The sequence below is a fragment of the Eschrichtius robustus genome, chromosome 13 (assembly GCF_028021215.1).
Source record: "Eschrichtius robustus isolate mEscRob2 chromosome 13, mEscRob2.pri, whole genome shotgun sequence".
NCBI classification, from domain to species: domain Eukaryota; kingdom Metazoa; phylum Chordata; class Mammalia; order Artiodactyla; family Eschrichtiidae; genus Eschrichtius; species Eschrichtius robustus.
The window spans coordinates 64,599,917-64,615,450 of NC_090836.1; the positions used below are offsets into that span (position 1 = coordinate 64,599,917).

General features: G+C 44.8%; 1 protein-coding gene across 2 annotated transcripts in view; it reads right to left on the reverse strand.

Annotated features, from left to right (window-relative positions):
• The window catches only part of E2F7 (E2F transcription factor 7), a 32,908-nt gene extending 17,578 nt beyond the window's left edge, over positions 1-15,330 (reverse strand). The window contains exons 1-5 of one of the 2 annotated variants that reach the window (XM_068561712.1): positions 15,095-15,330; positions 14,336-14,419; positions 6,375-6,650; positions 5,102-5,270; positions 326-616 (exon numbers count right to left, since the gene is read on the reverse strand). In XM_068561712.1, coding sequence (XP_068417813.1) covers positions 326-616; positions 5,102-5,270; positions 6,375-6,650; positions 14,336-14,419 — 820 coding nt within the window. In that variant the 5' untranslated portion in view covers positions 15,095-15,330. The remainder of the gene's footprint in view (positions 1-325; positions 617-5,101; positions 5,271-6,374; positions 6,651-14,335; positions 14,420-15,094) is intronic. The other variant, XM_068561713.1, reaches the window with a different exon arrangement.
• Positions 15,331-15,534: the final 204 nt, after the last annotated feature.

Consider the following 15,534-nt stretch of genomic DNA (forward strand, 5'->3'; position numbering starts at 1 on the left):
AAATTCTTTCCAAGTAAATTTTCCTTAAAGGCTCACGAGCCGGAATCAGCATGGGGCTGTCAATCTGAAACGGGAGCGCTGTTCGAGATCTACGGTCCAGACACACCAAATACCAAGTGAAACTGCCACGAGACAGTTTTTCAGTGAGGTCGAGTGGGCAGCCCAGTCGGGAAGCCGTCTGTCTCCCTGTCTTCAGGAGAGAGAATAAGAGGACATCTCCCTCCAGGGTGGTCCATTTGGCTCTTCCCATTCTTAGCAGTGACCCTCTTCAGAAGACACCATCGCCCTCTCCCTGCCATTACTCGTGTGGGTACAGTGGACTCACAAGAGGGATAGTCGGGTTCAGAGAAATCCAGTAACTGTGGATCCTGGGACTCTGGACAGCCATCTCTTTTGCGTTCTCCAAATTTATAATCCATCAGGTCGAGCTCTTTCTGTTGGAGGTGTGCCATCTGTTCTTCGTATTTCTGCTCCTCTCCTAGCCTCTGGAGGTTCCTCAGGGTTTTCGGCAGGCTGTGCCGTCCGTGCCAGCCGTACTGATTCTTGGCCACCCGGCTGACCAGATGCAGCGACTCCAGCACATTCACAATGTCGTAGATGCGTCTCCTTTCAACGCCTGTTTGAAAGAGAGAAGCCAGCCATCATCATGCCGACTAACATTTTTGAGTATAAATTCCTTGAAGGCTTGGACCTTGTCTGTGGGCTATTTTGTGTGATACTTTGCCCAGCAAATATAATTGCTCAACAAATTCATACTATATGAATGCAAGCAAAAGAAACTGTTTTCTTCTTGGGATCCAACTCTCGATAAGATCTAGGATAAACATCCACCTTGAGATGGATGATAGTTCCATCTGTATTACATAAATAGTAGAGAAACTTTTCTTTGGACCTGTTAGGCAAACCACATGAACATTTCAGTGCGTTAAAACTGGTGGGCTTGAGCAACACACGTCATAGTAATAAATGCTTGATGAATGCTGGATGGTTGATTTTGACTTGTATTCCTAGTTATACAGACTATAGAACTGTGTCCAGTAACTGTTAACGCATTATTGGACCATATTCTCCTTTCCTGGAGTTTGAATGATGTGAAAAAATTACTTGTTAATTCTCTTAATGGCCAGTAAGGAAAGCAGATGGTAAATATTTTGTTTCCCATTTTGCACTGGAAACTCAGGAGTCAAGAGCTTGGGCACCCTTCTCAAGTTGCTGGAGGAAGCTAGTGCCAGGGCTGGAACAACATACAAGTCTCCCTCTGTTCATCACACCTGCGGACAACTCTCCCTGTGCTCCCATTCACTGTATCCTGCCAAACAGCCCATTAATAAAGCACAGAAACTCTAGCACAGGCTGACCATCCGGTCTATCAATTCCCTACCCACTTTCCCAACACTCCCTAAATAGCCAGGATTACGAGCAGTCTATTGAATTTACTAAAAATATTTACACTGGTTAAGTGCGGGGGCTTCAGGGTCAGACTGCATGAACTGGAATCCCTGCGTTATCCCTTACTAGTCGGGTGAGCCTGGGAAGTTACTTGATCTCTCTGAGCCTTAGTATTTATCTCATAAAATGATGAGGATTAAATGTGATCATAAACTTAAAGGGTTTCTGATAGGTGTTAATTTATCTACTCTTTGTATGTTATTTGGTAAATAAATTTATCTACTCTTTGTATGTTATTTGGTAAATATCAGTACTTCCTGCGTGGCACTGGAGATACCTAAAATTCCTGCTAGCATAAGAGGTGACGGTAGAAACAGATTTTTAAATCTTCCATCTTGACTCATCCTGTTATGCAATAGGCCCTTAGGCTTTGGGGGCTCAACTGGCCCCTTGTGCTCTCGCCTAAGTATCCGTAACAAAAGCCTCCAGGCATCTCCCAGAAAACTGGCCCAGCTACAAAAATGCCTTCTTTCTCTTCACTTGCCAAGAGCTGTTCTATAATCAGGGCAGACTTGGTGCACGTAGCTCTTGGCCTTTCAAAGATTTAACACAAGAAATAAACCAGGTTACAATGAAAACTGTGGAGCTGAGAGGAAATTCTATCCCATGCATGAAGAGGCATTTCGCAGTCAATCAGAACATTTCGGCTCATGACCCTGAAAGGTTCTTCACTCTCAAAAAAGCTCAGGCTTTGGTGCCAGATGCCTGCTGGAAGGTGTTGGCCAGAGCAGTCAGCAGCCCCTTGTCCAGATCTGCCTGGCTCCTTATTCCAGTCTGTTTTCATATATTAACACATCTTGTTGAGAGTGGAACGTTATAAACCTTCCCATTAGAAATGTCATGTGAATGCAACTGAGACAGCCCAGGGCCAGCCATAGGTCTGGCTGTTTTGTTATTCTGTATTAGACACAAGCTGCTAAGTCTCCATCTAGTGGCTAGACATCTCAAGAAATAAAGGAAGATTTGGACAACTAAGAGAGGAAGATGATGCTTGATACGCACCGTAAGTGTTCAGAAGGTGGTGCTGGCAAAAGCCCAAAGGCAGCTACTTGCCTGAATAATCACTCACCTTTGCAATCTGGACTAACTGTCCACTGGCTGGGTGCGCCTAAACGTCCCACATCACAGGTCTCAAGTCCAGCAGGTAACTCTGGGGCTTGCTCTGCCAGGAAAGTCTTCCCTGGCACTGAGCCTTCTTTTTCTTTTGTATTCAAGGCAATCCGATTAATCGTAGGCATGGCATTAGTTATGTCCTTGAGGATTTACCAATTGTTACCATGCTTCCCTTATGCCCCATAGAGCTTATCAAGAGCATCTCAGCCCAATAAATAGTTTCCCAGGCTGTGTAACTTTCCATTCACTAAAGTCACTCCCAGTTCTTTAACCTCTTACCTATAATATCAGTATCGAATCTACATGAGACCAGAAACTGGGAATGAATGCACTTTGAATGCTTTGCACATCCTTGGTTAAAATATGGTCTTATAGCTTGTGACCTGGGATAGAGCAGGAGTTTAGACTCAATCCCAAGAGATGGTTAGCCCCGAAACAGCTTCTAGGAAGGGACTCACATTTTTACGATCTCACGTGAAGAGAGATGGCAAGTTCATCTGGCAGGTCTCGGAAATTGTGAGACAGCAGGAAGCTGTTGCAAAAATCTTTGGCATTCTGCTCCAGGCGGTTATAACATGGGGATTTACAGGCCATATGAGAGTAGGAGCCCACTCTTCTGTCCTCCCTGGGACCTGTAAGGTAACTTTCCAACATCTAATCTTCTGTCTTCTGCACTGATAGCAGTGCAAGGACTCCTGATGAGGCCGGGGTATATGGAGGAAGGTGGCTTCATGAGCCCCAATGAGAAAGACATTGTATGATCTGTTGTTTTACCCTCATCCTCTTTTTTTTTTTTTTTTTTAATTTATTTTTGGCCGTGTTGGGTCTTTGTTGCTATGCGCGGGCTTTCTCTAGTTGCGGCGAGCGGGGGCTACTCTTTGTGCGGTGTGCGGTCTTCTCATTGCCGTGGCTTCTCTTGTTGCGGAGCACGGACTCTAGGCGCGCGGGCTGCAGTAGTCGTGGCACGAGGGCTCATAGTTGTGGCTCGCGGGCTCTAGAGCGCAGGCTCAGTAGTTGTGGCACACGGGCTTAGCTGCTCCGTGGCATGTGGGATCTTCCCGGACCAGGGCTCGAACCCGTGTCCCCTGCATTGGCAGGCGGATTCTTAGCCACTGCGTCACCAGGGAAGTCCCTATCCTCATCTTCTTAAGACTAGTTTCCAGGACCCAGTTCCTCAGCTATGTCTACACCAAGCCTCTGTCCAGTGGCTCACTTTCCCCTTCCTGTTTCATTGCTACCAATGCCAGAATATTGTATTTCTATTTCTGGGTTCTAAAATGGCTCCCCGTCAAAGCCCTCTGCTTCCTCTTCCTAGCTGTAGAGGATCACAGGATGGCTTGAGGATGGTGGAGGGGGTGGGGGGAGTACCTCTAATGAGAGCTGAGTAGAAACTATTCCATGGAGCAATAAGAGTAAGCCAGGCTCTGAGTTGGGCATGTTACTGACATTATCCCCAACTTTTCTAAGTTTCTGCAAGGTAGGTGCTATGGTCCCTATGCTATAGATGAGAAAAGAATAATTAACTTTTTAAAGCTCTCACAGTCTATAAATTAGAGAGCTGGGCTTCAAATCCAGCTCTGTCTTACTCAAAGTCCAGCCCATGGTCTTCCCATCACAACACACTGGCTCCTCATTACCTCAGTTTCCAGCAAATAAAATCTCTTTAGCCATCAGTTTGGATAATTCAGATTGATAATCATCTACTGGGTCACATTCTTTGGGCTACGGGAAGATATAGAACTAATAAACAAACTAAAAATATAATCTATGATAAAGCCTACTGGGCTGATTTCTTCGAGACTTTTTTCCCCCCTGTATGCAAACCCTCCTAATCTTTTAAGGGGACACTCTGACATCTTCAAATCATGTGATTTCTACTTATTTATTGTCAACAGTATGTTCATCCAGAAACCAACTGCAATCCATGTCCACTAGGAGTCTCTATTCTGAATCAGCGGTCTGCATATTTATAGTCCAGACACCATTGCACATTACACACACCCACGCCATGTGAACGCATGTATTCCTCTTTGTTATAAGGCTTAGCTGTCTGAGTTATATCCAGATGTGCTTTTACTAGTTGGGCAGACTTGCTGTGAAGGTCACAGTATAGGGCTTCAAACATAATGCTCTTGCTTTCAAATCGTGCTTTATAACAAAAATAACACCAGTTCTGAACTCTTTGAAGCATTTAAAAAAATAAACAGAAGGATATTTCTAAATATCTTTTGAGTCTGTCTGAAATAACATGGAATTAAGATATTAGATATTAATTTGTAATGTGAGTCTTCTGTAAACGTATTTTTTAAGGTTAAGAAAACCAAATATTTGTTTGACCCTCAGGCCTAAAAGGCTCCCTGGAATTCTATGCATAATGATGATGACAGAAGAAAAGCTCTACCTGCTCCTCTGTCCTCACTCCTTTGAGGGTCAGCTCTTTACTTAGTAAAGGAGGTGATCTGAAGCCTTTGGCTTGCCCGAGGAATCAACTTCTCACCGTAACTGGAGACAGGCCTCCAGGTAATCCCATGATACATACCGAGACTGACAGCAACTTCATCTAGGGAGATGGTAGTTTTCTCAGTCGACAGTGGATAACTTGGATAGCGAGCTAGAAACTTCTGGCACAGGAGTCCTAAACTTTTCTGTTTTCTGCTTGGCCTTTGCTTTTCAAATTCGTCCACAGCACTGTCCCCAACAACATCAAGCTACAGAGGGCAGACAGAGGGAGGGGGGAAATGTCACAGTTAACATCTTAACAGAGAAATTGCAATGGGTGGTATTGGCGAGTTGAGGGGAACATTCAAATCCATACCATCCTAGATTCTGGTTAAAATACATTTCCTAATCTAATTTTCTGAACATTTTACCTATTGCTTTCTCTGAACTGAACTTTTCCTCCTTTGTGATTTGAGGCTGAGTCTACTGTTTAAAATAAAAAATGAACAATGCAGTCATTTATAGGTTGCTGCACCCTTGCTACTAGCGGGCTTGTTAAACTGAGATCAGCATCACCACGAGCATGTTAAGAGATATAAAGCCTCAGGCCTCACCTCAGACCCGATGTATCAGAATCTGTCTCTTCCTAAGAGCCTGTGTAATTCCTATTAACGTGAAAATGTGCGATGTTCTTGCCTGCATTGTGTCACCAAACTCTTTACTTTTCACAATTTACCAAGGGTTGATGGAACTGAACAGGGGGAGCTAAATCTTATTCTTCCTTATTCTTTCTTATTGTAAGTACATTAAACTAGTGTCCTTGTCTTATCAACTCACATTTGAAAAAGACTCAATTCAAGCCCCAAGAAAAACTGTTTTTTAAAAGTATAGATATGCTGCTTATTCAGTAGCCCTGGTTCCCTACAGGACAGGTAATTTAAAGATGATTTAACTTTAAAGCCCTAAACCAACGAACTGAACATACATGAGAATGATAAAATTCCCCAAGTCAAAAACATTTAGATTAATATTACCCTTAAAGTCAAAGCAAAAATTATAATTCATGGCAGCATTTAAAAAAATCCAAATTTCTTCATTAAATCAAAATTATTAAATATCATTGCTTAAAAAATTTATCATTTAAAAATGTGTACTGGTGAAGAGAGTATCATACAGAAGAAAAGAAAGCATTCATTATGAAAAATGAGATATAGAATAAGAGTTCCACTTCAGCTGTAAATAAATAAAAAGATTAAGTGGAGTACTGCTTTTGACTCAATAGTAACCAAAAAATTGAGAATTCTGTGACTTTTTAATAATCAGGTAAACATTTTAAAATTCTATGAAAGGCCTTAGGAGCACAGCCTGTTTACCTGCAGACAGTCTGTAAACGCATCATCCTTGTTCTCAATGGGCCTGAACAGTCCTTTTTTCTTCTCTCGGTCTCTTATGTCTGGGCTGGCAGCACTAATGAGCATCTTCAGGTTAGCGGTGGGTGTCCATGGTTCTGCCTGCTGTCTGTCGACAAGCTTAACTGGAGTGATGGGATTTCTTTCTGGAGTGAAGATTTTTTGTCTCGATAAGTCAATTGGTTCATTTTTTATTGGCGTCTTTGGGGCCATCCTTGAGCGATCAACAAATATATTTTCCTATTTTAAAAAAGAGACCTTTTAGCGAAAATGAGAAAGGGCAGGTATCAGCTAAGAGTACACTTTATTCCCATTATTCAGTAAGTCATGAAAATACAAACAGACTATATGTTTAGGGCTGAAAAATATCAGGATAGGACTAATGAAAATAAACAGAAGGATCCATGGGAACCAAAGAGTGGCTGCTACTCCTTTTAAGCATATCTTTCACGGCACCTCTGTGAAAGAAGTCATGAGTGTTATGCGTCACTGGTGGATGCTTGTAATAGGCGGGGATGATAATAAGAGCAAATGTGGGTTGAGTCCATATTGCTTCTAAGTGACATATTTTTTTAAACACTATTTACGAGTTTGCACTAACTAGTGAAGAGCAATTATGCTTTTGTTCAATGTTCACCAGTGCTAATAGAGCAATTACCAGGACAGATTAATGGAAGGGCATCCAACAAAATGCCACATTTCAAACCACCCAGCTATCTAAGGTCACTCCCCCAGAGCAGTGCTTCTCAAACTACCCCTGCTGAAGGACCAGGGTTCTTCACAGACTGAAAACTCCCGGAGACTGATACATGGTCTTACTTCATAGGACTCATATGCAACTCCCATCACATGTGACTCTCCTCTTGAGTTTGCCACTCAACTTGACCTACAGCCTGTTTGACAAGAAGAGACCACTGAGCCCAGGCTTAGATGTCACAGGGGCAGGATCAACTGAATTACTGTAGAGGTTTCTAAGTGCTAAACTCTCAAGTTCTGTTCGTAATGTTTTGCAGCTTGGTAATAGTTTGTGGAATAGCACCTTCCCCCAGACTCTTTGAGTAGACTATCTTAGATAATTAAAAGAAAAGATTAATGATGGGTCCGTTAATCCATGAAGAAAAAGGACTAAGTACACACAACTCGCGTTTGGAATTACTAAGTTACCGAAACAAATTTCTTTCCCCTAAAATAAGTTTTTGCCATTCAAACCCAGAAAGATTCTGCTCTTCCCAGAGTTGAACTCACCTCCAGGTAATAGTGCCTTTACATAATTAGGAAGGTGGATGAATTACATATTTGTCACTCCCTTTCCTGAACACGATATCACTCTATAGATTATTGCATGCTTGGATTCTGGCTGAACAGTGGTTTAAAAAAAAGTGTTTTCCTATAAACGAGCAACATATGAAGAAGGAAAACGAATTGTTTGGGATGGACTTCCCTGGTGGCGCAGTGGTTAAGAATCTGCCTGCCAATGCAGGGGACACGGGTTTGAGCCCTGGTCCGGGAAGATCCCACATGCTGCGGAGCAACTAAGCCCATGCGCCACAACTACTGAGCCTTCGCTCTAGAGCCTGCGAGCCACAACTACTGAGCCTGCGTGCCACAACTACTGAAGCCCACGTGCCTAGAGCCTGTGCTCCACAACAAGAGAAGACACTGCAATGGGAAGCCTGCGTACCACAATGAAGAGTAGCCCCCGCTTGCTGCAACTAGAGAAAGCCTGAGCACAGCAACGAAGACCCAACGCTGCCAAAAATAAATAAATAAAATACATAAATTAAAAAAAAATTGTTTGGGAGAAACTGGAGTTTGTGGTAGCAGGCCAACTCTTGTTCTCTGCATCAGCAGAAGCTGCCAGCTAGCCATGGTGAGGTTCTGTCCTAGGGTAACAGGAAAGGGGCGGAGATGGGGGTGACGATTTCTCACGCCACTGCCGCAGTAAGCATCCTGCCTGAGGCAGTGCATCTATTCACATCTCTTAACAAATCCCTACTAGTATACAAGTCTGATGAAGTCTTCTACAAGGGAACTCTCAAGGGAAAGTACTGAGTGCATATTACATGCTACACATGATACCTGTTTCATGCACTTTACACCTATTAACTCCTCATCCAATCCTGTAACCGAGGTAGTAGTATTTTTCTAGCCTACAGATGAAGAAACTGAGGCACACAGAGGGTGCCTTGCCCAAGGTCACATACAACCTCATTCAGTATAAAAGTCATTGGTAAGGCAAGAAACAGCTGACAGCAGAAGTTTTCAAAATTCTGCATCTAGAAGTAAGCTTGTCCTGGGTGTGAACTGGGAGGAGGTTATCTTTTTCGCAGTTCGAACAAAAGGTATCCAGCAGGCCACGGATCCCCAGTAGCCTCTATGGAGGGCAGCATGGGAAGCAGTTCTGCATGCGGGCTGGTAGGGCCAGCTTACCGGCCTCTGCTACTTATCAGCAGGGTGAGAGCAGGCAATTCCCTTCTCACTTTAATTCTCTCAACTGAAAATGAAGTTCATAAAAACATTGATCTCCAGAGTTATGAGAATAGTTCCTGGCATATAGTGAGCACTCAATAAAACTTAGCTATTCTCTCTCCCCCCGCTCCACTTCCTGTTCTTTATTACCATCCATCCTGGCCCTCAGAGCTAATATAACATAGCACACTGTATTGCTATTTAACTTCCTGGGTGTGTGTCTTATCTCATTAACGAGACTGTGCACTTCTGGAGGTCAGGGAGCTAGTTCCACACGTCCCATTCCTCACAGTTTTTGGCACAATGCCTTCCCCTTCGCATGTGCTCAAGGAACACTGGGCCTTGATTATCTAGTTATTTCAAAAGGTATCCCAACGGTGGAGGGCGTGTCCCAGGCTTCTTGAGGTGCAGAGAATCATCCTTCTTCTCCACTGCCCTCATGGTACCTGTCCTCCCAGGAACACTGAGCTCCTGCTTTTTCCCCTACCAAGGAGCAATTCAGATGAATTATTTCCTCCAGCACTTTGACATATTTTCACTACAGTTTAAGTAATACTTAAAGTAGGAGGGGAGTTACGTCACGTGGTAGGTTACGATCGTTATCACACCTCTACTCAACAGAAAAAAATGCCAAGCAAATTGTTTTCTGAGGTTTCAGGTGGCCAGAAAGTCAGCTGCAATCTAATCACACTCTGCTCCATCCGCCTCTCTGTCCTGCAATCCTGACACTGTAGAAGGCAAAGGAAAGGGGATTGGAATGAGAATTCAGAAATAGAGCGGTTTTTGACTCCACTCTATATCTTTCTGATAGTACACAAATTGCTCATTTTGTCTGGGCCCAAGTTTCCAGATCTTTGAAATAAGGGGTTCAGACCAAATTATATATGTCCAAGGCTTTCCAGCAAGGCTACCCAGCCGTGTGGTGGACACTGGGATGCAGCTGGCTCACTTCTGGAATGAATGACTCAGTTCCCCAGCTGCTGGAGTAATGCCAATAGTAAGCCTCTTTACGCTTTGGCTGAAGAGGGCTGACTCATCCGGGATCACACCCCTTCCCGGGAGGCCGGTACTGTACTCAGTGGCTGGGAGAGGCAGCACTGACGTGTGACAGCTTGGTCCCCTTACCCTGACTCAGGACTACTCCGAGGGGTCGTCCCAGAACTCCCCATGGGGTAAACCCAACTTCCACTGAGACTGTTCTGCAGCTCTGCTTCTCCCTCTGTCTAATTCTGCTGCCTTCCCTTCCCTTAAATGGGCACCCATCCCCAGGGCACTCCCTAATAAACCACCTGCACACTAATCTCCACGTCAGATCTGCTTGCCAGGAAGTCAAGCTGCAACACCCTGGAAATCACCTCTTCAATTAGAGAGGGCCCGGAGAGAGTCCCCAGGAAACGGGTTCTCCAGTTCTCATGTGCAAACGGAGGTGATGCACCTTGGCTTACCTGCCATGCAGTTGCTGTGAGGATCAGATCAGATAATGAGAGTGAAAGCAGTTTGTAGTCTGTGAAGTGCTATGCAAGTGTTCATCACCATCGTCATCATTATTATTTATTATACCAGCATTATGACTGAGCTGTAAGCTGACATGGAAAGGACCTGGTAATTAGAAGATCTTGGTTCTAGTCTTGCTTCTGTCTCAGATACAGCTTTGATCATGTTACCTCAAATAGTACATAGTCATCAGCCTGTTCAAGGCCCTTGGTGACATTTTGCCAACCTCTTTTCCAGTCCCATCTCATGCACGTCCCACATTTTGCCCAAACAGTCCACTCGTTCTTCTTCAAACCTGCCCCGAATTTTATCACATCTGAGCCATTGCTCACACCATCACGTTGTCTCTAACGCCATGGGCTAAGCTTTGCCCACTGAAACCCAACCTACTCTTTAAGACTCATTGCAAATATGACAGGCACGTCAGGAGGCGTCTCCTTCTAGCTATTGACTAACAACTCTCCTTCCCTTCAGAGCGCACTTTCCAGAATGAGTAATCCACATGGAGGGCTTTCCCCTGCCTGTCTCCCAGGGGGCTCCTCAAACCACCAGTCTGCTCTGATCCACTGCTCTCACTTAGGTCATCTGTCAGTTGACAAGCCAATGGCAAAATATTGCACTTGACCTCACTGCAACGGTTAAGACTGTTGACTATTGGCTTTATAAAACTCTCAGTCCTTCTGAGCTACCACTTTTTTCTCTCTTGGTTCTCTTCTGACTGTTCCTTCTCAGCCTCCTTCACTGGCTCCCCTTTTTCCACTCTTAGAAACTCAGCCCTCCACACCTCCCTGTTTGCTCTCTCCAGGGCAGCTCACCCACTCATGTACAAGGCTTTAAAACCAACCTGTATGTTGTCAATTCCCAAGTTTGTATCTGGCTAGGACTTTCCGTGAATTCCCAGATCAGGCAACCAACTGCCTCTTGCACATATTTATTTACCTGTAATCACACGGGTACAAATATATGCTTCAAGTTGAACTCACCTTCTTTTTTAACCACTCCCAAAAGATGAATGACCTTCAAAGAAAACCCATGCCCACTAAGTCTAGGCGTGTCCCCAGATTTACCATGCTGATTTACTTCTTTACTAGTTTCCTTCCTCTCTACTTGCCTAAGTCTTAGCACTCGTCCCTTCAAGCCCTAGCTCAAGTGTTGTCTCCTTCACAAAGCCCTCCCAACAGCTCAATCCTTGTTGTCCGCCTCTTCATCCCAAACCATCCTTTTTCTACTTTTGTCATTCCTAAATGCACTGTAGACAACTGAAGAGGAGAGTCTTGCTTATAATCTCACAACTTGGGCACAGTAAGATTGGGTAATGGCGTTGAAAACTCCTTTATGTTTTAAAGAAAAGTTTCTCCGTGAGTGGTAAGAAGATGCATGCCTACCTATAGACTTTGAAGCAATGAAGATCAGACAGTCAAGAAAGATAAGTCCTCTAAATGCCGACTGACCCACAGGATACTGTTCCAGGCACCCACCAGAGGTTTCAAGAAGTACCACTAGCTTCTGGCCACTCTGGAAACTTTGAACATTTCTTGAATGTCCACAGCACATATACTCATATAGATTCTTCTGCCTATAATGACCGTCTTACTCCTTCTTGTTTCCTTATAGCTGAAGTCCTCAGCCCAGATATTACCTCTGTGAAGCGTTCCAACTTTCTCTAGACTCCCCATGAATTTCTTTCTTAATCTTCTGTTCTGCTGGGGCACTTGGTTCCCACTCCTATAGCTCTTACCAAATCACAGTCTAGTTGGTGAGTTTTACATCTCAGTCCCTGAAAGTGTCTCAGGTAACCGAGGGCCAGGCCTGCATCATATTCGTCTTTGGGCTGTCAGTTCAAATGAGTAAGGTGTGAACAGTATGGGTTGCTGGGTGCTTTACAGACACCCAGAGAGGAGAGGCTACTTATTAATTTCAATTTATGGAAGAAAAAAATAGGCTTAGGGAAGCTAGGAGACTTCTTAAACCGCTGTACCCCCAGCCACTGAAACATAAATATTTGTTGAAAGACTGAATAAATATATTTATTCGAGGTTATGAAGGTAACAAATGGTAAAGCAGGAAATCGAACCCAGATCTCTCTGACTCCATATCCCACGCTCTCGGCAGCCCTAGAAATCCTCCTTCCTTTACTTCACAGCAATGTGAAAAGAGAGACAAAAGCCCAGCCTAGCATCTCGCAGGAGCACTCTGTTCCCTTCCTGTGCCGTTTCTTTGACAGGTGAGATAAGCCCTGCTCGTGAATTCTATTCAAACGTTTCAACCACTTTCCCAAATCTCTATGGCGTCATTTGAGGTTTTCTCTACACCCACTAAAATATGGAAGCTCAGCTGGGCACAGCACTTACTGGGCTAACTAGAGTAGGAGAAGTACCCTTGTTGAAGGCACCATAAAAAGTTATTGACCCATGGGCTTCCCTGGTGGCTCAGTGGTTGAGAATCTGCCTGCCAATGCAGGGAACACGGGTTCGAGCCCTGGTCTGGGAAGATCCCACATGCCGCGGAGCAACTGGGCCCGTGAGCCACAACTACTGAGCCTGCGCGTCTGGAGCCTGTGCTCCGCGACAAGAGAGGCCGCGATAGTGAGAGGCCCGCGCACCGCGATGAAGAGTGGCCCCCGCTTGCCGCAACTAGAGAAAGCCCTCGCACAGAAACGAAGACCCAACACACCCAAAAATAAATAAAAATAAATAAATTAAAAAAAAAAAGTTTAAAAAAAAATCTTTAAAAAAAAAGTCATTGACCCAGAAGGAAAGAGGTGGATACTGGCTTTAAATAAAAGTATACACATTCTTTCAAGGCTGTCCCATCCAAATTACGAAGGAAAACAAAAAGTTTTGCTCTGAAACTCCCAAAGCCAAAACTCTGAATATATACTTTAAAGTCTGGGCATTGCGACTCTCAGATGGCATAGCGAATTCTTTAAAAATGTTCTTTAAAAGAATAATGTTTTGGTATACTTCTTTTCCTAACAAAAATAAATCAAATGCTGGGGGGAAAAATACCCCTACATGAAAAAGCATACAGTTTCACACCTACCCAAAATTAACGGTTGTCAAGTATTCTTCTAAGGCCCATATAACAGGTGCTTTGCAACCAGGCAATTTCATTGTGGGTGCTAAGCCTAAAATTAAGCCCAGGAACCAGAGAAGTTCAATGCCTATGGAAGTTGCTATGCTCAGACTGATATTTAAACTTTCTAAACCTGGGTTTGTCATATCTACTTGCCTCTGCCCAAAAATGCTTAGATGTTCGCTACTAACAAGCTATTACACCTTTTCGGTAGGGCACCGGCTGGTGAGGGCATTGTGCTGACATGGGTCCGGTTTAGACATTGCTATGGCCGGTTCACTTCGTAATGTTTCTTGAAGACGCTACTACTGTCTTACAAATCACAAGGCATGCAAAAACCACACGGGAAAGCTCAGTGCAAAACCAGCAGTAACACTGTAAAATATTCAGAGTCCTTGGTGAGCTCAGTCACTTTATCTCCCTATATGGGAGACACTGGTCATGCTCTTGAGAGAATGGAACCACCTCTAGGAGCTGGTCCATCAGGATGAAGAACATTTTACTGCACTTTAATAATCTAGCATTTAGAGTAAAAAAGTCTATTTTCCTGGGAACTGAGGCTTAATATTCCTGCCCAGCATTAGCTAATTCTACTCTTGATAACTACAATTATTACAAACATTTGATTGCAGTGTCTAGCATATCTTTGATTCATATAAGTCGGTTTCAACATTACATCTAACCACTGCACAATGACTGAGAAATTCAACAATAATGGTTGGATGCCTCCTCCATAAAAAAAAAAAAAAGAAAAGCATAGTCCTAAAATGTTCATCAAGATAATATTATGTTTATAAGACAAATACAAATGGCATGTTGAATCCTGAATTGAATTAGACTTCACCATCCTAAATATGACAGAACTTAAGGTATTTAAGTTCACTTACCTTTTGTGCATTTTCCCCATCTTCAATTGCAAAATCTAGTCTGGGGTTGATCAGGTCTTTTAGTGTTAAACAATTTACCTCCATCTGTAATGCACAGTTACATTAGAAAATGACTTTAAATTGGATATTCTTTCCTTCAACAAAAATATCTATTACTTGCTCATGAACATGAACTTCCGCTCCCTAAACTCATCCTGGGAATTTTCAGGATTGTGGCCACTCCAACTCTCCAAAACGCACACGAACGAGCACAAACACTTAAGTGTGCTTAGTAATTACTGAAATTGGGAAGAAAAAAAACCCGACAAAAATAATAATTTTTAATGAAAAGCAACAGGACAAAATTAAGTTTCAAGTCAGGAGAGTGTAGGGCAAATCTGTCAGAAAGCACAGGGTCTCCTAGGTCAGTTAATTTTGGCGCAAAGAACGGGGAGGAATTCGGCTTTGAGGGGTTTTGAATCAGGGGGGAAGGAAACCTGATCGCTAGACCAAACCCACTCAGCGCTCAGCGCAGCCCTTTCCCAGGCCTCCGAGCAGACCCCAAAGATAAACTTTTCCAATGAAACCCCCAGATCGTGAGGAAGGGCAGGTTCCCTACTGCCCGGCCGGAGGGAGAGCTGGAGCCCAGACACCCCTCGCACGCCTGGTCCGGCGGCAGCCGGGGAGGGGAGGGGTGGCAGGCTGGCAGCCGGGGCGGGAGGGTCCCCTTTCGCCCCAATTCCCGCCTCCCCGCCAGCGCCGGGGCCGCACGCTACTTACTCCCCCTTTGGGAAGGAGCCTTCCTGCCTCTACCGGGACCTCCACGACCCCACAGCAGCGCGGGATCAGCTGGGCGAGTCGATCAGTAGCCGGGCGGCGACATCGGGCGGGGAAAGCGAGGCGCGCAGTTCCCCGCTCCGAGTGCCCTGCGCTAGCGGGGACCCCGCGGCGTCCGGGCAGCGCCAGCGCTCCGACACGCCGAGCGCGACTCCAGCGCCGGATCGCAGTCCCCGCTAAAACACCTCCTCTGGCGCCTTGAGACCGAATTTGAGAATCCACCAATCAGCGGCGGCCGGCGAGGCTGCCCCGGCCAATCGCGCGGCGGCACGGCCCGGGCTCGCCGCCCCTCGGAGTCTTGGCGCTCCTGGGCGCGCGTTTCGACCTCACCCGCCCAATTGTTGCCGCCTCGCCCCCTCCCCCTTCCGGGTACCTGGAAACCT